The sequence below is a fragment of the Notechis scutatus genome, chromosome 5 (assembly GCF_049901735.1).
Source record: "Notechis scutatus isolate UNSWTSFEM ecotype Mainland chromosome 5, rNotScu1.2, whole genome shotgun sequence".
Taxonomy (NCBI): Eukaryota; Metazoa; Chordata; class Lepidosauria; order Squamata; family Elapidae; genus Notechis; species Notechis scutatus.
Genome location: NC_142013.1, coordinates 72,071,994 through 72,095,321, shown reverse-complemented (window position 1 = coordinate 72,095,321; position 23,328 = coordinate 72,071,994). Strand labels below are relative to the sequence as shown.

Genomic DNA, 23,328 nt, shown 5'->3' with positions numbered 1-23,328 from the left:
TGAAATTACACAATCTTTTGTTTTGGTTTAGCAGAGATTGCATTCCTTCCACTGAGCAAAAGGGGAAAAAATCCTTCCTGAAATGGGCACTGTGTGCTATATGGTCTTTCCATTGCCGCAGCCTTTTCTTTCTTTTGAAGATAGAACTGAACCTGTCTGTGGGCTAAGTATTTTTGGAATTTGATGGTAACATTTGGATAGAGATAGCAACATAATATAATAGTTGAAGCCTATACTGTGAATCTAGAGTTATTAAAAGGGAAACCGTGCCTCATTTAAAGATTACAACCACTTTTCTAAGATAGTATCTTCCACATTCATTTTAATTCCTTTGGGGCCTTGTCTATAAATGCCTATGAAGAACACAATCCTGAAGAAGGCAGTCAGACTATGTCCACTGATTCACAAATGAGCCTCAAATGTTGTTCTTCTCTGCATTCGTTTCAAGAGTCTCAATGTCTTTTTTGGGGGGGACGTATTGCGGTGACAAAAACTGAATGCAATATTCCAAGTGTGGTCTTACCAAAGCATTATAACATGGTCTTGATTCTATCCCTGTTAACGTAGCCTAGGACTGCTTCAAGTTGATCCAACGCTGCCTTGGCCATACCCAGTCTCTTGAGCCCATTCATTGCTGATTTGAAAAGGCTGGGTGTTCACCCAGTGACTTTTCTCAATCCTTTGCTGGTAAAAGATCTTTGACTAGGTTGCAGCATGGTGCCACTCTCTTGAAAACAATGCCTTAGGGACTGGCTATATATTTTAGCTGACAAGATATGGGGCATCTTTCTTTCAGACATCAGATTAAGTCACAAGGCAGTAGAAGCAAAGTGATGAGGGAGAAGCTGTGCTGTGCAGTCTGTCCTGCCTTTGTTGAGGTGGTTTTCTGCCCACAAAACCCCACAAAGAATGATCTGAGGTTGCCTTCTGCCATTTGGCCTCAGTGAGCAAGTTCTGCAATTCTAACCCAAAATTCCGTAATACACACTCCTATATAGCAATTGGCAACTACTTATGCTGATCAGCTGGAGCATGGAAAATGAAAAATTGCTTACTCAGTTACAATTATTGATTCCAGCAGGTCATCATGTGAATCTATTGTGCATTATATTGTCCTGTCAGAGTGATTATCTGAATTTAAATATTCAGAAGGTTTGAGTTTCTATCTCTCCTTCATGCTCATTCTTATGCCTATAAAATAAGTAATTGATAAATGCAGTTACAGTATGTTTAGTTGACTGAGAGATGAGCCAATTTTGTAAGTATCCCCTAGCAAATTATATTGTCTTTGTTGTTTTTTTGTATCATGTTGAACTGGGGAGAAGGCTTGAGCTGAAGTTGAGTGTGAAAAAAAACTCAGCCATGAATTACAACCATGTACACTCATCATTTTAACTCACATTTCGTTGAATATTTTTTCTCTGGTGGGACTGTTCTATCAAGGCAACCTGGTCTACCCAAGAATGGGATGGAGCATACTGCTTCTGTCATTCCCCTGGTGGAGACTTACTCTGAGGGAGAGGAGGAACAGCCAACAGGGAGTGGAAGTGTGGCTCTGGATGTTGTGGAGGAGGCTGGGGAAGGGCAGAGGCTGGCTGAGCAGTCAGAGGAGGACCCAGGCCCATTCCCTATCCATCCTAGGGCACGCAGGGAGGAGAGGATCAGGGAAAAACGTGGTCTACTCGGCCATGATCTTCTTCATGGGTTGCAGGTGTGAGATCTGCCTAAGAGTTTGGACCTGCGTGCTTGCAAATGCTGAAGACGAAGAGTGGGTTTTCCTGGATGAGGTTTATCTTGGTTGGCGTTCTTCCAACAGACGGTACCTGGTTATCTTCTTGAAGTTTGTAATTAATTATCCTGGTCTGTCGTGGAACTTTCTTCAGTGTGATTTGTTTTTGTTTTTTGCTTCGTTATCTGCTCTTAACTATTTTTGTGTTAAATTTATGTTTTACTGACAAAGAAATAAAGGGAGACTAGTATGAATCTATTTCAAGCTATTTAGCTCTCATCAAGTAGCCATACCCTTCTGGGATTCGAACCTGTGCTGCTTACATATTAAGTAGATGTATTAATGAGGAGAACCCGTAGCGTAGAGGTTAATACATCTACATTTAAGCAGCCTGGATTTGAATCCCAGAAGGGTATGGCTAGCTGATGAGAGCTAAATGGCTTGAAATAGACCTATACTAGTCTCCCTTTATTTCTTTCTCGGTAAAACATAAATTTAACTCATACTTTGATTAAATTAATAGACAGCAAACTGAATATACAGTATTCTGCTTCATGCAAATAAGTAGAACTAAAGAGAAAATGCCAGTTTATTATATCTGAAGTGAAGCCCCTAATTTGTATCTCCCAAATAGGTTAAAACCATAAGGTAAATAAGAAATTGGTCTTAACTGATTTTAATTTTTCAGTAGACTTGCACTTCTCTCTCACCTTCTTCCCAAATATTTTTGAAATGGGCATAAGTATTAGTTGGACTGCATCTATACTTGTAAGCTAAAACTTTTAATTACTAATTTCTGATTGAAGAGACATACTGTAGGATTGCAATTTTCTTTACCTTTCAAACTTAAAAAAAATTGGTAGTTACAATTCTCTTCATCAGATGCATGGGAGTGAAAGATGTAATAGAGTAACTCACAAAAGACAAGTGTTTTAATAAAATTTTGTAATTTGAATAGTTTGGCTTTCAAACTCTGAATATTTTCAAATAAACTCTGGGTTTAAAATATATTTTAATACAATCATACTTTAACTGTAGCCCTTTCAAGAAAGATTATTTAACAGACTTCTGTTTAAAAAATGAACTACAATACCGTATATACTCGAGTATAAGTCGACCTGAATATAAGCCGAGGCACCTAATTTTACCACAAAAAACTGGGAAAACTTATTGACTCGAGTATAAGCCTAGGGTGGGAAATGCAGCAGCTACTGGTAAATTTCAAAAATAAAAATAGATACCAATAAAAACCTTCACTAGGACAGTTGAGAATAAGTTTGATGTTCACAATTTCCTCTTTGAAAGAGACCAGTAGGGAACAAGAAGATGAAGAAAAAGAAGTGTGTTTTTTCACACTTTTCACACTGCAGTGAACAAAAATGGCATCGTGGGAACAGGTTTATTCTCAGTCCAAAGGTTTTTTTGTGATTTCTTCCCTGATTTAAGGGAAATTTGGGAAACGATATCACTATCATGAAAGGTTTAATTGATTCACTAACCCAAAAGAAGATGATGATGACAGTGGGAGGCAGGAGTCACTCTCTCCCTTGCAAGCAAAAACCAAGAGCCGTTCTTATGATCTCTCTCTCTCTCTCTCCCCGTAATAGTCAAGCCCTTTCCAGAACGAGCAATCTGCCGCTGCAGCTTTATACCTTGCAAATGCAAAATCCCGGGGTTTTTGCATTTGCAAGGTGCAAAGCGGCGGGGGCGGATCGTGCATGCTGGAAAGGGCTTGACTGTATTACGGGGAGAGAGAGAGATCATAAGAACGGCTCTTGCTTTTTTCTTGCAAGGGAGAGAGTGACTCCTGCCTCCCACTGTCATCAACATCTTCTTCTTTTGGGTTAGTGAATCAATTAATTTGGGAAATGATCTCACTATCATGAAAGTCAGTGTTCTCTGCCCGTGGGGCGTTTGGAAGAAAACACCCCGCGGCATATCCCCCGCGTGTAAGGGGAATCAGAAATCCCGCGTTCAACGCCTAGCACGGCAGAAGAGAAAACGCAGCTGTGAGCAAATACTGGGAAAACCTGATTGATCAGAAGGAAGGAGGCAAAAGAGGGAGGGGTGGTGGTGGACGGAGGTCCCACTGGTATTTGTGAAACACTTGGTCGGCAGCACTTAAAGTCAACGTCCTGGCTCCCACCCACCCACCCACCCAAAGCCACAAAGTCCCCCAATTGCGCAGCCCAGAATCGCCCTCCCTCAGGGGCAGCAACGGCGCCGGTGTTTCCCGAGACAAGAAGCTCCGCCGTGCAATGAAAGCGCCCTGGCTCTAGGCTCGCGGGCTCAGAAAACAACGCGAGCCGAGGTCGCCGGCTCCGCTCAGCTTCGTTTCCTCAGCCCCAGCTGCTTTCAGTCCGCTCGGGAGGAGGGGAGGTGGCGGCGGCTTGCGTTGTTTTCTGAGCTCTAGGCTCGCGGGCTCAGAAAACAACGCAAGCCGAGTCGCTGGCTCCGCTCAGCTTCGTTTCCTCAGCCCCAGCTGCTTTCAGTCCGCTTGGGAGGAGGAGAAGCGAAGCTGAGCGGAGCCAGCGACCTCGGCTCGCGTTGTTTTCTGAGCCCGCGAGCCTAGAGCTCAGAAAACAATGCAAGCCGCCGCCACCACCTCCTCCCCTCCTCCCGAGTGGACTGAAAGCAGCTGGGGCTGAGGAAAAGCTGGTGAGCGGAGCCGAAGCGACCTCGGCTCGTTGTTTTCTGAGCCCGCGAGCCTAGAGCCAGGGCGCCATTGCACGGCGGAGCTTTGTCTTGGGAAACACTGGCGTCGTTGCTGCCCCCTGAGGGGAGGGCGATTCTGGGCTGCGCGATTGGGGGACTTCATGGCTTTGGGTGGGTGGGTGGGAGCGAGGACGGACGGAGTCCGTGAAGTGGGGCTTGCCTGCCCTTGCTGGCTGCCTCTGGTTCCTTAGGGGCGGGGAAGGGGGCTCATCTGAACCAAGGGTGAGTCTCCCCCTCAGTTTCCCCTGAAGGATCTTCCGTCGCTTTTGCCTTCTCCCTACATCTTCCCTCTGTTAAAAATACCCCCCACACACACACACACTTATTTTCGGGCGGATAGATTTCGTGTCTGAGCATTCTCACATGGCGGTGGGTCTTTCCCCCCCCTAAAAACAGTTAAAAAAAGAAAAAACAATATATCCTCATGCAAGAACTTTTCTGCTTCCGATTACCCCCATGCTTAAAAGTTGCAAATGAAACACGGAAGCAGGGAAGCGGCTGCCCAGCTCCGGAGCTCCACACCATTTTTTTTTCAGAGGGGAATCTCACTCGAGTATAAGCCGAGGGGGGGGGGGTTTCAGCACAAAAAATGTGCTGAAAAACTCGGCTTATACTCGAGTATATACGGTAAATCATTCTGTACTGTTAAAGAGCATACTTTCTGAAAATAATTCAATAGATTTGACAACAACCCTCTGACCAAAATCTTATTTTTTTTGAAGCAGACACCATTTTGAATTTTTACCAAATAACAGAACAAGGCTGAGAATCTCACAATAGCAATTATTCCAATAGTACTTCCAAATGACATTTTATTGTGCAAATTGTTCTACAATAATTCATCCAAACAATGGCATAGGAAATCTTGATTGGTTTATTAAAATAATCCATATAACTGTCCAACTCAAACACGGTGACTCCAAGTGATATACAAACAACGTAAGTTAAACAATTTCAATGAAGAACCAAGATGTTTAAGAGTAACCAGAAACTCACATTCCAGACAGGAATTCCAATCATGCTGGTCCTAAGATCCAAGCAAAAAGCCATGTTTTTACTGACTTTTGGAAGGCCCATTAAGGGCAATCATTGCAGAGAGCAGGCCTTCCAATAGAATAAGCCTATCTCCTGGGTCTAATTTATATATATATATATATATATATATATATATATATATATATATATATATATATATATATATATATATATATATATATACACACACACACACACACACACACACACATACATATACATATACACACAACTTTAAAAGCACAACTATAATGATGTGGGAAGAGGGATAGAAAAACTTACAGAGAAAAATATACATGAGCAGCAAAGGCCATCTATGCAAGTAAATCTTGAATAAAACTTTTTTTTTTTCCACAAAACAAAACTTAAACTTGGAAAAGAGATCATGGCGCATGTTCTCAAAATGCACTATGTATAGAAGTTCTGTTCTGAATGTAGAAATGGATAAAATATAAGCTTTTTATTAATATAGCTGCTAAATATATTTTAAGGAAGATCTTTGAATGGAGATGTACCAATTGGGAGCATTTGAATGGCAAGGATGCAAATATCTTATTTCAATTAATCACATCTAGCATAGTATGTCTATGGAGGTACTGTTTCAGGGAAAGGATTATCCAAAGGAAATGTTTAAAAACCATAGAACCAGGGGTGGTATTCAGCCGGTTTGGACAGGTTCTTGTGTCCGGGTAGGGAAAATTTTGATGGGTTCGGAGAACCGGTAGGGAAAATTTTTGATTGGCCCCACCCACCTGCCTCCGCTCTTACCTCTCCTGTTTTGTTGTTTCTTAGCTCAGCTGATTCGTGCGTCAGAGCAGATTGCCGCACCTCAGTTGAGCGAAGAAACAGCTAATGGTCGATGTTGCTGTTATCTGCATGCATGCGAATCATGTTTGGCATGCCCAGCAATACAAGAAACAGCTGATGGTTGGTGTTGCTGTTATCTGCACACGTGCGAATCGCGCATTTCCCGTGCCTATCAATGCAAGAAACAGCTAGTGGTCAGTGTTGCTGTTATCTGCGCGCACACGAATTGCACGTTTGGCAAGCCCGGCGATGCAAGAAACAGCTGATGGTTGGTGTTGCTGTTATCTGTGTGCGCTTGAATTGCGTGTTCGGTGCAGCCAGAGAAAGGTAAAAAAAACAGCTGATGGTCACTATTTGTCCCATTTGTGCATGCACGAAGCAGGGGGCAGCAGGAGGCAGAAAAGTCTGGTCAAGTCTCCTCCTTCTCCTTATTTTGTCAGCCCAAGGGCAGAGAGGGGAGGAAAGGTACATACGTAGGCAATTGCCCTGTTTCTGCAGCATCGGTCATATGACTGGGCATGGCCAACTCGATGTCACTCACAGCAAGGTGCCGCCCCACCTTACCGTGACGGTGAATTCGCCATGCCCACCCAGTCACATGAGCACCAAGCCACACCCACAGAGCCACACCCACATAACAGGTGGTAGTAAATTTTGAATCCCACCACTGCATAGAATGCCTAACATGTATATTCACAAGGCAGAAATATCAGCCAGCATATTTATTTATGCATATGTATAACTGCCTCTTTCTCAGTTAACAGGAATGTTAGTTTTGAACCACCTTTCTAAAAATGGATTTTGAGTTTCTACAGCTAAGTAAGACAAGAGAGAAAAGTCAGTAGCCATGGAGGGGAAATGAATGTGGCTTGATTAGAATTAAAACTTTGTTCCACTATATCTATGACAAGAATCACATGCACACACATATGACCCCTTTCCTTCTCCACCCCATGCCTAATTTATTTTTCTTCCTGATTGGTTAAATACAACTTCAAAATAAATAAAAATGTTTATTTTAATCTGATTGGTTTTTTTTTTGTTCTGTTAGTTCTGTGAAAGTAAACAATGCTTGCTTCTGACTTAAAATCCTAAAGCCGAACTTTTCATTTTGGAGAAACTTTCTCTACATGCAGTTCAACCCAATCTCAAAAACCAAATTACAGTAATTTAAGATATTTTGTCTAATTAATATAGGTGCCTCCTAGAAAATAAATGGTTGCAAAAAATAGCTGCATTTAAAGTTCTACATCAAAACCTGCATAGCACTAAAAACAATTTTAAAAAATGTTTGAATTTTGATAGTTTTTAGCCTTTTCCCTAACTCAAGTGAACAAAAACAAATGTTACATCATTTCCTACAAGGCTAACACATGCCAAGATTAAATTAGTTGAAATACCCTTTAAAAGAGAGTTTTCCTTATCCCCTGTACAAATGACTGATTCAGCTTTTCCTGTTGAGTTGGAATAGACTCTGGAAATTGGCAGACAAATTCAAAGTTGTGCTGGAAAGGGGAAAGGAAAATTAAAAAGGTCTTTTGCTGACTCTTGATTCATTCCCTTAATCCTTCTACTTGGTTGAACATCAGGATATACAACTCTGAATCTCCAAAAAAGGAAAGAGGCACATAACTCAGAGTTTCAGAGAAATAATTGGCCAGTACTTGGGCTGTTTTGTGTCACAATTCCTATCAAAGTTGAGTTGCATGGTGGTCTCCATTGCTTGTATTTTGTTGGCACCTTTGCCATAGAGCTTTCTCATTTCAGCCATTCTTCTCTCACCGGGCTTCTCAGCTGGGGGCTGTGATGACCGGCTTGTGCACAAGTGAAGGTTGTGGTCAGCTTCCACATACATCTCTTGGTGTTCTGCCTCCAGCTGTTTCTGTTTCCCTATGTAAAAAAGAACACAAAGAACTTCATGAGTTTTTTTTTAATTATGGGAATCCCAAATGATGCCAGCAATGTACAACTTAGGTATGTTGTCTAAAGATGTGTATACCTTTAAAACAAGAATTCTTGTTTGTATTTTAAACCCTCAACCACGGTCAACCAGTCCACTATGAACTGAAGCATACTATTACATAAAGGGAATACTACTCCTAATTTAGAAAAATGGCATTGATCATCAGCTCTTTTTTGGCCACAATAGTACTTATGTCACAAATCATTTGGATTTAAAAGTATTGTATCATCCTGACCATTCCCCAATATCTGTGATCCCTTTTTAAAATGCCTATGATGATCAACACATAGTGGTTATACAAAACAGGAGTAATTATATATAAATTGCGGGAGGGGGCGTGAGAAATAAAATAGTGCTTATTACAGTCATAAACCAGAGTTCAAAATAACACATGTTAAACTTAGATAGCAAAACAGAGTAAGAATGTTACAATGGTTGAAAAGTCAGAATGTCTAATTTTACAGGCAGTGTAACATATATTTAGTATCTTTAGATATAGCCCTCACTTTGCCATTTAATGACTTAAGTTTGGACCAATATCAGAACATTCTTGTGGGGATAATATTGATTGAATCTGGTGAGATACAAATAAAGGGAAGAGTGTAAAACATTCAGAAGCTTGATGGCTAGATGAATACACATGTAATGATGCAATAAGTATGTTGGCTTTCACCTGCCCGAGCACTATAAATGCAATAAGTGGTTAAGACATAACAATGTTAATAAATTATAGTAGAAATAAAAAAAAATATTGAGATGATGAACAAAACCGAAGGAGATTCAAAAAATACATTTTGTTGAAATACTAAAAAAAGTGGTAAAGAATTTACTAGAGCAGCTCTTAAATTGAAAAAAAAAAAGAAGTAACATATACAGAGACATTAAATTTTTAATGTTTCATAAAGATGAAACCAATAGACCTAAACTGTTTTCTAGCTGTGGCAGTAAAATAATGCAAACAGGACAATATAAACTCAGCCAAATCGCTGGTAGTGAAGATAGTTGACAAAAAAATATATGCTCAAATTAAGCTAATTTTGTGATACAGCTGTTGATATGGTTTACATCTGCTAAATTTACACAACTCTAACTTGTATAGACAAGATTGCAATTCAGACAGACGTGTTAAGAAAGTTATTGCTTGAAAAACTTCACTTTATGATTAATACAATCAAAATTTTGACTTACATTCTCACAGAAATACGTTACATTAAACCTATTACCAGTTTTGAAAAAGTGAGTAATTTGTTTACACAACTGAGTCTATGAACCCACTTGGAATGCTAATTTTAAAGGGTTGGTATTTAGATGATAATAACTATACTGAATATGGAACATTGATGGTGATTATAATAAATGAAATACGTATTTTGTAAAAAAATATTTAACATGTTTCTGGCATAACTTTAAAAAATCATTGTCTTTAACTTGTTTTAAATCCTTATATATACACACCCCTTACAAAACACCACTGTTTTTACTGATTTGTGGAATTTTGCCAAAAGCACATATTTAAAAGAAATGGCTACATGTGCTGGCCTCCTTAAAGAACAGCTGTGTGAGCCTAAAGTCATACTGGAGATACAATTCTTACTTATTGTTTCCAACAGTTAAAAAGAAAGATGTTATCTTCAAGGAGAACATTCTTTTAATATTGAATTTTTACCCTGATCATCCTGAGTTCTTAAGAAGTTAACAATTGTTTAAAATTGGAATAAAAACCATCTTCCTTAAAGGAGCAGCACAGCTTTCAAAATATGCCATGGAATAAGTGAACACACAACGCTTCTAAAAGTTCCTGGAACATGCAAGTCTTCAACTCTGCCAAAAAGAAACACACATACAAGGTCCAACGAGCATTACCAAAAGGTTCCAAAGTTAGACACTACCACGCATGTTTTAACATGCAACTTGAACACACTGAACACACAAGCCACATGGAGTGGGGAAAGTGATTCAGGGTTTCAGCACTTCAAAAACCATGAATGCTACTTGCCAATCTCTACTTTCCATTCCATTCAAGGAGACTTTTCTAGATTTAAACTGTTGCTAGAAAATGACAATGGTTTTAGTCTGAACAGCAACATGAAACTAAATCTTGACTAATCAGAAGTATAATTATCCAACAGCACTGACCTGAAATCAAGGGGTCACTTAGATATTATTGAAAATGAAGGTGTAGAATTTGGGAATTCTTGAATCTACTTGTTTAGAACTTGGCTATGGTCAAGTTAAGTTTTGTGCAATGGATAACTCTTTTGTGCAATGGATAACTAATATTGCAAGAGCAATATATGCCTTCTTTAACACATGTAGCCTGTTATAATGCCCTTTATAGAGGCATGCCTTTGAACACCTTTAGAAAATTAAATTTCTGGCTCAGCCTGGCTGTATACAGGAAATTCAACCTTGTTTCAACAGCTGCATGACTTCCTACTTGTTTCATCCCAATTTAAATTGTAGCTGATAATTAAGGCCCTGAATGGTTTAGGTCCTTCAGGCCACACCCTGTTCTCCCATTCAGATCTATTGTTAGAAATACCTTCAAGGAAATCAGATTGTTGGAACAGCTTCAGAAAAAAAAAAAAATCTCACTTAGGTTGAGACTACAACATTTTAGAGAACAAGATCTCTAAAGTAATTTAAAGCTATTTTGTATGCAGTTTCAGTTTTACATTTTAACCTGCCTATGATATTATTTTCATGTATATTTTTCATTTATATGATTTTTAAAATGTTAAACCTGAATGTTTGCAAGCTATGATTATCAAAATTATTAATTGATAAATTAACTCCTAGTGTGTACTTTAGTTCCCAATCTGCCTAACTACAATATATAAAATCAAAATAGCTGCAAAATGACATGTAAAGTTGAACAAACGCTCCTCACATTTAAATAATATATTGGGGTTGCATGTATTTGTCCCACCCCTCCCTTGATATTTTGGAGTCCAAATCTCCCAAATCAAGTGAAATCTTAGTCCAGAAAGACTTCTGTAATTCTGTCAGTACAACCATTTTAGTACATTAGGTATTAATAGTTTATTACTTAGATTCTTCAAGTCTGTCTATTCCAATTCAGCTGGGCTGCTTCAGGGAATTGGTGTAATCTCCAGAGAAGATTTTACAAACATTATTCAGAACTCTGTAGGAGAAAAGTGTGGATGTATGGGCCAGAAAGTTCTCTTATGTTAGCAGACATTGTTTTATCTACACAGATGAAGTCCATTTCAGCTTGCATTCAGAGTTAAGCCTCTTGCCATATTATCCTCCAGAACATCTGCAATATATTTTATGGTGGAAAAAAAAATATTCTCTGCAGCTCACAATACACACACACACACACACACACACACACACACACACACACTACATTCATGGAAAATTGATACTTAAACAGTGCAATCAAATATCATAGTTTTAGGACTCATTCCTTTTCCATGTTGTGATGTTTATTATTAGCCTTGTCACCAATTTGCAAGGCTTCCTCTGGAGGAATCCAAAAAAAGCATGTAATTCTTTTCTGGGATGGTACTAGAAAGGGAAAAATCCCTTGACTCCAGTTCTTCACGATTTTCATGTAATTATTTAAAAGATAGAACAAGCTAATATCCCTATTTAGCCTTAGAAAAAGCCTTTGACTCCTGGTGACAATGTGACCAGTCCCTGTGTTTTATTTGACAACATTTTTGGAAGTAGTTTCCCATTGCCTCCTTCCCAGATCTGAAATAGAATGATTGGCCCAAGATCACCCAGTAGGCTGAGAGAATGGAATGGAATATTCTTTATTGGCCAAGTGTGATTGGACACAGAAGGAATTTGTCTCTGGTGCATAAACTCTCAAGAAAGAATAGAACTTATAGTCTCCTGGTTTCTGGCCTGGTGCCTTTACTGCTACATCAAACTGGCTCTCATCCCTCAATATGATGTGTATAAAATATTTTTGGATGACAACTGACAAAAACTTTGGGAAAGAAACAACTAATTAACGAAGTCAACAGCATACAAAGAAAATCTTTACAAAATGTTTTACAGATGACATTTGCCACCAGCAAGAATGGCAAAAATGTTCCAAAATGTATTGCCAGAGTGCTGGAAATGTAAAAAGATACTGGGGTCCTATTACCATAAGTGGTAGACTTGTCCAATGGCAAAAAAATATTGGTTAAAGATAAAAAGGTGGTTAGAAGAAATGATAGCACAACAAATAGATTTAAAACCAGAATTGTTCCTACTAGCTATACTACTGGGGAAATACAACAAAAGAATTATATATTTAATATTACATGTAATAACGGTAGTGAGAATTATATATGCACAAAACTGGAAAAATGAAAGTATACCTGTAGAGGAAAATGTAATAAAGAAAATACTAGACTGTGCCAAAATGGATAAATTAACGATGGAAATTAAGGACAAAGAAGAAACAGAGTATTATTAAACATGGGACTTATTTTATAAATGGTTAGAAAACAGAAGCAGAAGTTAGTAAATTTATAATTAAGGATGATTAATAAAATAGAGGTAAATCTATATATAGATATATGTAAGCATAACATTATAAGCATTATTATCATTGGATCACATTTGATTACATTAAATTTTATAGAGCAACTAGAAGTGAAGATTATATTGTATATATTATGAGAATAATAGCTACAATTATGGTGTATAATATGTCTATTCAAAAGAGATTTGATACAGACAGTATACTGCCATTACAGAAATGGAAACATGATGTATAACAAAGGAAAATGTATAATAGAAAATAATATTAAAATATTTTTGGATGGTTAGACATTCTTTTATGTCAAGCCAAGTTCACTGTCTAGCCAATCAAAGAGTAAAAATAAATAGTAATCCAGGAAAGTCCTAAATTCTTAACATCCTTGCATAATCATGGCTATTATGTTACTTTTTAAAGTTTATTCTGTATTAACTAATTACATTATTTTATCTGCATCTTTCAACTTTCTACTATAATATTTGCACATATTTCTTGCATAAATACTTTTGCACATAAAAATAATCCTGCAAATTAGAATGTGAACATGTGTTTTTTTGCTTTTTTCTTTCTAGCAAAAAAAAAGGGTTAGGGTTTCAGCTGGGAAAGGATGGGTTAAACCTGTTTCTTTCCTAAAGGAAAACTAAGCTGTATATAATCTGCAAATATAAACAATTGTTTCAAGTTATGTTGTTACCATTGTTTTAAGTAACTAATTCATAACATTAGTTTTTAAAAAATCAAATATTATTAAATTCCCACAGACAGTAATTATATAGGAAACTTGCAGGAGATCATTTGTACAAAATAAATAACAGAATGTGTGATATGCTATTTTTATAATTTATAGCTATAACAATAGTAATACAATCATATCAGTGCATGGGAACAATTCTTCTTAGCCCTGAAAATCTCAAACACCATAGGCCTATGGTGGAGGGTTCACATGTTAGGAAAGGTACGAAATAATCTTGAATGTTGTATTTACAAATATATTATAGCAAAACATATACCTAGCAGATGGTTAATGGCACTGGGTTAATTAGCACAATCACATGTGACATCACTCTTGATATACTGGTTATAGCTATACTGGTTTGCCTTCCAGTGCAATTCAAGAATCACTGGTGCTTCCAGTGCAATGCGAGGTTACCTTTAAAGCCTTTTATGGCTTGGAACCACAGGATTGTTGCTCTCCAAGTATCTTGATTTGTCCTACCCAGGAGTGTCATGTTCCGGATCCCATCAGTTGTGGACTGATAGGCATGTTCTGCCACGGTGCTTGAGCCCTTTGTGACAGCACTCTATCTGAGATCAGAGGTGGTGTGGTATCTACCAGATTTTGCTTGGCACCATGCCAACGTTCTGTAATCAACTGGGGAAGGGAGGAGGGGAACAAATGGGCAATAAGGCTTTTTGATGGGAAATTGGGAGGGGGGAATTGACAGCTGAGAAACAACAAGGATGGACCATAGGGGGAGGGCTAGGGGAAACTAGGGGTTTTCGTTCTGTGTTTGCACATGAGAATTTTAGGTTCCGCTTGACTCTACTGCAATCAGCATGTCTTAGTAAAAGTGCCTTTTCACTTCAATCAAATGGAGTCAAGAGTTTTACTTCCCTAAGGGAACAGCCTGGTTTTGTATCAGGCCACAGTGTGTGTGATAAGGCATATGTTTTGGCTCTCCTAACATCTAAGGTGTGCCATTGCACTTAAGTTGTGGTGCGGAAGGGGGCAGAAATCTGGCAACACAATATCCTGGAACCTGTGGAACCAGGTACTGACCTTTGGGATAAAGGTGGGATCTAGACGGAGAACAACTCTATTATCATGAAAGGTGCATAGATCCTGCCTGATTGAGAGGGAAGCGAGTTCTGACACCCTTCTAGCCAATGTGATTGATACCAGAAAAACCACCTTTAGTCTCAAGAATTGCAGAGACACTGTCCTAAGGGGTTCGAATGGTGGCTCCGTCAGGGCCTGAAGCACCTTAGAAAGGTCCCATGAAGGATACCTGTGTACTACTGGGGGATGAAGGTTAGAAACCCCTTTTAAAAATCTCCTGACAGAAGAATGGTGAGACAAGGAAGGAAATGAATCCCAGGATAGCACTGAGGAAAGGGCCGCTACTGGGCGTCATAAGGTATTAGGGTCTAATCCCTTCTCTAGGCCCTCTTGAAGGAAACGTAGAATCTCTGCCAGTTGAACTGAGGTGGGTGAAAGATCCTCCTTATGACACCATTGACAAAAAACCCCTCCTGGTGGCATCATAGATGGATGATTTGCGAGACACCTGGATGGTGAGAATAACTTTCTCTGGGAGATTAGCCTCTCTCAACCGTTGCCGCTCAAGTGCCACATGGACAGTTTGAACCACTGGGGATCCGGATGGAGCAAAGCTCCCTGATGGAGAGAGATTGTGTGGGCTGGGATCCTCCAGGGAGGATCTTTGCTATGAACTCTGCTATGAACTCCACATGGCATCAGGAAGGACATCCGGCCAGTAAATGCTCAGCTCCATTCAGTTGCCCCGATTCTAGCTTGAATTAAAGGATTGCAGGGTTGTAAAATGGGGTTTTTAAAAAATCAATAAAGTAGATGAGCAAAATAGGACACCTTTAACATACATTTTTTAATTTGGGCAAATGCCACATTTTGCTGCATTTTAAATTATAATGTTAATAACTAGTCGGTTACAGTTTTAATTAAATTTACAAAGAAGTTACTGATTTCTCTAGATTTTCTGAAAGCAAATGCAACAGATGGATTACTGTATAAAATTGGATACTATGTGGAATTTTAAAAGAATCTTTTCAATGTTTCAGCATACATAAGCTTAAGAATATTTCTAACCAACATTCCATTTGTGGCACTAAGATGAACAAAGGAGAACAGAGTAAGCGTAACACACTGCCTCTGTAACCCCAGAAATAAAAGTTTCCAAGAGTTAAACAACTATTTGATTATCAAGTTAGCTTTTAAAATAAAGCAGCTATGCTACAGCCAGGAATAGAACCTCCAGCTGTCTAGCAGCTGTCTGAGTAACTATTGGTATCCGCACAAAAGGATAAGTTTCACTGATAGACATAAAGCTTGTCTCTAGAAGATTTTTTTAAAAAAAATTAAAATTGTTTCCATGCTTCTTGGCAACAAGCCTGTCAGTTTTGCAAGAGGCCCCATGAGAGGGTATAAAGTGGGACTTTGTTCAGTGATATTTACCTCCTATCACTTTCTTCTAGGTGTCCTTCATATTTTTTAAATTTTAAATTATTTCTATCAAGAAATCTGTGCAATTCATAATTTTTAGATTAAAAATATCAACCCTAATCCATTAATTAAAGCTGCCAGATTAAATCAACTTCACCTAAACTCTTGCTAGTTTTAGAGGATTTCTACAGATTTCCTTTGATTGTATGCTGGCTTTGTCTCCTGCTATCTTTATAATATTTTTTGATGAACGTTATGACCAAACTCAGAAAATTACTATCAGAAAACTCAGATTTCTCCAGTCACTATTTACCCATTTGCTGGCTAGAGACACAGCAACCTCCTACAATTTGTGGTTAATAATGCTTTACACATTTATGATATGTTGTAAATATGCTTTATATTTTTTGTCACATAGCAATTGAAAGTGGACCTAAATCTTTATATCTATATCTATCTATCTATCTATCTATCTATCTATCTATCTATCTATCTATCTATCTATCTATCGATCGATCGATAGATATAGAGATAAAGATATAAAGATTCACACACACTTCTGACAACAACATTGTGGTTTAGGTAGGCCCCAAATAACATAGTACTTGAAAGTGGACCTAAATCTATGTCTTCTATATCCTGGTTTATGACCTCTGTGCCCTACATTCCTATTCTCATTCCATCTTTCTACATACAACCAAAGAATTCAACTTTTGTTTTTGTTTCTTATCAAATGAGATTTGGTTTGTTGTTAGTTACTATGAGTTAGTTTGAAAATAGTTTATTTGATGCTAACTTTAATGTATGTAGGCAAATTCATTTATCAAATTTGTATTCTGTTTGTATACTTGATGACCCAAAGATTAAAAAAAAAATCTTTGTGGAAAATTGTTGAAAAAGGATGAGCTTGAGGTATACACAAATACTGTCAGAAAGGGAATGCATGTATTTACATCTGATGCCAATTTCAAGAAGATATACCATCCAGAGTACTTTGACTATTATCAAGCCAATTATACTTTTCAATTAAAAAGTTTTCAAAATATCTCTGCACAATTCTGTAACTCAGAAGAATTTTAAGTGAATGAGGATTGTTTTTAATTGTTTATAAATCATAAAGAGAACTGGCTGGAACTATTAAAAGTTTCCTTGGGAAAATAAAAGAGAAGTGTATACTGTATAGCATAGCAGTTCCAACCCCTACACACTGCAGTCATGTAGCCACATTGACAAGAGCAACATGAGACAGCCAGCTGTGGCAAAAAAAGGGAAATTATTCTAAATCATATTGTATATCATTAAGCAGATAGCCTCACTTATTTTATGTGTTTTCATGTGGCTGATTGGTTGTCCAATCTTACTTCACAAAACTTTTCCAAAGGTTCATTATAGTTTCTGTTTGTTTTCTTTATCAAGGTGTGAATTGTAGTGTAGACAAAGAATTGTCACTTCGTAATAGGCAAATTGACAAAATAATTTATTTATCAAGGAAACATGTGAATAGTTCAAGTTTACTTTTGTCTTTGGCATACTACTTTAAAGTGACACCACTGTCCTGAAGTTTCACTTATTTCTACAGTTGTCTTGTGTTTTTATATGAGTTTAATAGATTCAGAGTTTTAGCATGTTGGAAGATAGAGTGCATATTTTTTATCATCACTGCAGGCTTTTTATGTTTAATTTTGATGCTTAATGTTTATTTTATTTATTCTGCAAGCCACCTTGGGGGAGTTTTAAATGCTGAAAGTTCAATCATATGTGTTGTGTCCCTGACTAGCTAAGTCTTCAACCTGGTCCGCATTTTGAGCGGGACCATCTTACTGTTCCCATTGGTTGGTGCCGTTGACAGCAGACTATATAAGGAGCTGTCAAACGGCATCAGCTGGGGCAGTTGGGGCTCCGGCTCCAGCCAGCCGGCTGCCAGCCCAGCTGGGCAGCCACGTTAATCTGTTACTGCTTCAAATAAAGAAACGTTACTCTTCAGCTCCTGTGTCTGCCTGGTGTGTCCGTCTAGACTAATACAACACTGGCGACGAGGATGGGATGTCAGAAGAGACACCCAGGCAAGAAGCTAAGTCACTGAAGAAAAAAAGTCTCCCTGAGCTGAGGAGAAAAAGTCTCTCTGAGCTGAGAAAAAGTCTCTCTGAGCTGAGGAAAAGTCTCTCTGAGCTGAGGAAAAGAAGTCTCCTGAGCTGAGGAAAAGAAGTCTCCCTGAGCTGAGGAGAAAGTTACTGCCTGACAGGCACTCTAGCCTCCCGTGCGAAAGGCACCCCTGTTAGCGCTACCAAAAGCGCAGAAGTCTGAAAAGCCTCCCCAGTCGAGGAACAGACGTCGCCTCAAGGCCCGTGAAGGCTGGCGAAACCCCCGTTGGCGCTACCAAAAGCGCAGAAGTCTGAAAAGCCTCCCCAGTCGAGGAACAGACGTCGCCTCAAGGCCCGTGAAGGCTGGCGAAAAAACCCCCACCCCGTGGGCGCTACAAGAGCGCAAAAGCCTACAGCCTCTAGCAGAGGTCCAGATTTCGCCTCAAGGCCGTGAAGGCCGGCGAGACTACACTTCCACCCCCCCCCACCGATCCGGCCGCTGTTACCGTCGCTGCCGCCGCCGCGCGACCCGACAGCCGCTCCCGCCAAGGACGCCGAGCGCCTCCGCTGCAGCCGCTCCCGCCGAGGGCGCCGCTGCGGCCTCCGCTCTTCAGCCGCCGCTGCGGCCTCCGCTCTTCAGCGCCCGCCGCGCCATCCGCTCTTCAACCGCCGCTGCGGCCTCCGCTGCCGCCGCCGCGGCGCTCCGCTACCGCCGCCGCAGCCTCTGCTCTTCTGCCGCCGCCGCGGCCTCCGCTCTTCAGCCGCCGCCGCGGCCATCCGCTCTTCAGCCGCCGCTGCGGCCTCCGCTGCCGCCGCCGCGGCCATCCGCTCTTCAGCCGCCGCTGCGGCCTCCGCTGCCGCCCGCCGCGCCTCCGCTCTTCTGCCGCCGCCGCGCCTCCGTTCTTCAGCAGCGCCGCCGCGCCTCCGCTCTTCAGCCGCCGCTGCGGCCTCCGCTCCGCCGCCGCGCCATCCGCTCTTCAGCCGCCACTGCGGCCTCCGCTGCCGCCGCCGCGGCCTCCGCTCCTCCCCGCCGCCGCCGCGCCTCCGCTGCGCCGCTGCGGCCTCCGCTGCGCCGCCGCGGCCTCCGCTCTTCAGCCGCCGCGCCGCGCCTCCGCTCTTCAGCCGCCGCTGCGGCCTCCGCTGCCGCCGCCGCGGCCTCCGCTCTTCCGCCGCCCGCGCGCGCCGCTCTTCGCCCCGCCGCGCCGCCGCTCTTCGCCGCCGCGCGCGCCGCCGCTCTTCCGCGCGCCGCGCCATCCGCTCTTCAGCCGCCGCTGCGCCTCCGCTACGCGCGCCCGCGGCCATCCGCTCTTCAGCCGCCGCTGCGGCCTCCGCTGCCGCCGCGCGGCCTCCGCTCTTCTGCCGCCGCCGCGCCTCCGTTCTTCAGCCGCCGCCGCGCCTCCGCTCTTCAGCGCCGCTCGCTGCCTCCGCTGCCGCCGCCGCGCCATCCGCTCTTCAGCCGCCACTGCGGCCTCCGCTGCCGCCGCGCGCCTCCGCTCTTCCGCCGCCGCCGCGCGCCTCCGCTGCCGCCGCTGCGGCCTCCGCTACCGCCCCGCGCGCCTCCGCTCTTCAGCCGCCGCCGCGCCTCCGCTCTTCAGCCGCCGCTGCGCCTCCGCTGCCGCCGCCGCGGCCTCCGCTCTTCCCGCCGCCGCCGCGCCGCCGCTCTTCGCCGCCGCCGCGCGCCGCCGCTCTTCCGCCCGCCGCCGCGCCGCCGCCGCTCTTCCGCCGCCGCGCGCGCGCCGCTCTTCCGCCGCCGCTGCGGCCTCCGCTCTTCCGCCGCCGCGGCCTCCGTTCTGCCGCCGCCGCTGCCTACGCAGCCGCCGCCGCCGCGGCCTCCACTCTTCAGCCCGCGCCTCCGTTCTGCCGCCGCCTGCCTCGCTACGCCGCCGCCGCGCCTCCGTTTCTTCTGCCGCCGCCGTCGCGGGGCCTCCACAGCCGTCGCCTCGCTCCGCCGCCGCCGCGCGGCCTCTCCTGCCGCCGCCGCGGCCTCCGTCCTGCCGCCGCCGCCGCGCAGCATCCGCAGCCGTCGTCTCTCTCCGCAGCCGCCGCGCGACCTCCGCTGCAGTCGCCTCCCCGTCCCGGCCATCGCCGCCGCTGCCGCCTCCGCCGTGGCCGCCGACAGCCCGAGCGCCTCCTCGACTTCCACCGGCTGCCGAGCGATGGGCCTACTGCGGGTGCAGCTCTTCGTGGGCCTGCTGCGTTCAGCTCCAGGCCTTTCTCCATTTTCAGGCTTTTCACCATTGTGGACATGGGTGCAGCCATTGGCTCTGCAGAGATGCAGATAATAAAAATTCTCTCTGCCCCCCCTTTTCCAATGGCTCTGGGGGGATGGATCCGGTATTTAGGGGGAGGGGGGTGTCAGGCGTTGAACAAGGAAGTTCCATGCACCCACCTCCAGGGTCTCTCCCACCTTGGCTTGTCTCCCTTGTCATTAGCACTACACCCCCAGGGGGGAAAGCTAGGTAGGTGGGAGGTTGGATGTTCTTGTCCCAAGGGGGCCAGGAGAGCACAACGAGCCTCCAGCCTTAGGGTTCAGGCACCTCTACCCTACCCCATGCAGGCGGTCACCAGACAGGTTTATTCACCATCTTATCTGGTTCCCCTTCTCAGGCTCCTGCCTTGTGACAGGTGGGGTGCCATTTTTTGTGCAAGCCACAGCTAGACCTGCCATCTCTACAGCGTTGGTTCCAAGGCAGGCAGCTGTCAGTATTTGACCCACAACCCTTGGGATGTGGGGCCCCTACTCCGCCACAGGCGGGAGGTCACCTGGGCAGGGTTGCTTGCCACGTTGTCAGGGTCTCCTTCCCAGGCCAGGTGCTCGTCCCTGGCCACTAGTTCAATTTCCTCACTAGTTCAATTTCCTGTTTATACCATTGTGTTTCCAAAAGGCTGGGCAGCGCATGTCCTTAGCTAGGGGAAAGGGGTGTTGTGTCCCTGACTAGCTAAGTCTTCAACCTGGTCCGCATTTTGAGCGGGACCATCTTACTGTTCCCATTGGTTGGTGCCGTTGACAGCAGACTATATAAGGAGCTGTCAAACGGCATCAGCTGGGGCAGTTGGGGCTCCGGCTCCAGCCAGCCGGCTGCCAGCCCAGCTGGGCAGCCACGTTAATCTGTTACTGCTTCAAATAAAGAAACGTTACTCTTCAGCTCCTGTGTCTGCCTGGTGTGTCCGTCTAGACGCAATACAATAGATTCAGAGTTTTAGCATGTTGGAAGATAGAGTGCATATTTTTTATCATCACTGCAGGCTTTTTATGTTTAATTTTGATGCTTAATGTTTATTTTATTTATTCTGCAAGCCACCTTGGGGGAGTTTTAAATGCTGAAAGTTCAATCATATGTAAGATTTTAATGAAGTATCTGAAAACTAAAGTCATATATTCCATTTTATTTATTTACAAAGTGCATTTGGTACAGGTAACTGATAGCCAACTGGGTATGACAGAGCACTGATGAAGAACAAGATTTTACACAAACAAAAAAGCCCCATAATATCTTTGCTAGGCAAATCTGCATGTTAAATGCCACAAAACCACTTACTCACTTAAGAACTTAATCCACTGACTGAATTCTCATTCCCAAATCTAGAATTCTCATTTCTTGCTAGTATAAGACTTGAATCTAAAAAATTGGAAATTGTCCTCTAAAATGTTTTTCATGAAATTGGGCGTTGGTTCTTACCTGACACGCCATTTCTCTTCGAGCTGCGAGGAGCATCCAGAGAGTGAGAGTGGGTGGTGCTTCAGTCTTCTGCTCTTGTAGGCTGAGCTAATTCTTGAGGAACGCTCCTCCCTCCGTCACGTGCCTCCATTGGAGCGTTCCCCCCAGTTTATGCGAAGACGAGAGGAAACAGGAATCCATGCTCTCATCTGACTAGACTTAAAGGTTCATTGGCCGAAACAAGACCCCACCAGACGGTGAAAGAAAAAGGGAGGGGCTGGATGCTCCTCGCAGCTCGAAGAGAAATGGCGTGTCAGGTAAGAACCAACGCCCATTCTCCTTAGAACTGCTCGGAGCATCCAGAGAATGGGACATACCAAAGCTGGGCCTGTCCTACGGGAGGGGCGCCGTCTGGTCTGCAGTCCCCTCGGGTTCCCTGAGAACCCTCTGAAGGACCCTCCTACCGAAGAAAGCCTCAGCTGAGGCGTATCTGTCGATTCTGTAATGCCTAATAAAGGGTGACGGGGAGGCCCACGTCGCTGCCCGGCAAATGTCGATTATTGGAGCCTGGGTAGCCCAGGCAGCTGACGTAGCCGCGCTCCTAGTGGAGTGAGTCGTGATACCCCTGGGCACCTGGAGAGCCTGAGCCTGATATGCCTTGGCGATGGTCGCCCTTATCTAACGACCTATGGTGGTTGGAGGAGACTTGAGCCCCTGTGACTTTGGTTGGAACGATACAAACAGGGCCTCAGACTTGCGGAAGGTCTCAGTATGTTTAATGTAAATCCGCAAGGCACGTCTGACATCCAGAGTGTGCCAGAGTCTCTCCCTTTCATGAGTTGGCCTGGGGCAAAAGTTGGGGAGTATAAGTTCTTGAGCCCTATGGAAGACCGAATTAATCTTGGGCAAGAAGGAAGGGTCAAGCCGGAGGACCACCCGGTCGGGGTGGAAGACGCAAAGGTCTTTCCTAACAGACAGGGCAGCGATCTCTGATATCCTACGGGCTGACGTGATCGCTACCAGGAAGACTACTTTGTAGGATAGAAACTGAAGCGAAACCTCTCTTAAGGGTTCGAAAGGTGGCTTTGTGAGGGAGGTAAGGACCCTGTTGAGGTCCCAGGTCGGGTATCGGTGAAGGGCCGGGGGACGCAAATTTGTGGCCCCCTTCAGAAAGGCTCGAATACGGGGATGGTGAGAGAGGGAACTGCCCTCTCCACCGGAGATGACTGTAGACAAAGCGGCTACCTGCCGTCTTAGCGTGTTGGGGGACAGCCCTTTACTGAGACCCTCCTGAAGGAAATCAAGCACTTGGGCAATGGAGGGGTTAGTTGGGTCAATAAGAAGCTTGACACACCATTTACCATCAACCAGTCTGCTCGGGTGTTGGAGGTGCCCGAGATGTGGTCCACCCTGAGAGAAAGTAGGTGAGACTCTGCCCACCGACAGAGGTGCTCGGCCTCCCTCATTAGGCGGAATGATTGAGTACCCCCCTGCTTGTTGATGTGGGCTTTGGCCGTGATGTTGTCGGTGAGGATGAGAACGTGACGGCCGCCTACCTGGGGGAGGAAACTGCGGAGAGCCAGATGGACGGCGCGAAGCTCCAACCAGTTTATGTTGCATAGTTTCTCCG

At 43.5% G+C, this 23,328-nt stretch overlaps 1 protein-coding gene and 1 long non-coding RNA gene across 2 annotated transcripts in view; both read right to left on the bottom strand.

Moving 5' to 3' along the window:
* Positions 1 to 3,229: 3,229 nt before the first annotated feature.
* LOC148130530 (uncharacterized) lies at positions 3,230 to 4,398 on the bottom strand. Its single transcript, XR_015749979.1, has 2 exons — positions 4,335 to 4,398; positions 3,230 to 3,323 (listed from the first exon to the last, which is right to left on the bottom strand). It is a non-coding gene; the product is annotated as an uncharacterized LOC148130530 (long non-coding RNA).
* Positions 4,399 to 6,555: 2,157 nt separating this feature from the next.
* Positions 6,556 to 23,328, bottom strand: part of GEMIN8 (gem nuclear organelle associated protein 8) — a 57,397-nt gene continuing 40,624 nt past the window's right edge. The window contains exon 4 of the mRNA XM_026666933.2: positions 6,556 to 8,176. Coding sequence (XP_026522718.1) covers positions 7,920 to 8,176 — 257 coding nt within the window. The 3' untranslated portion in view covers positions 6,556 to 7,919. The remainder of the gene's footprint in view (positions 8,177 to 23,328) is intronic.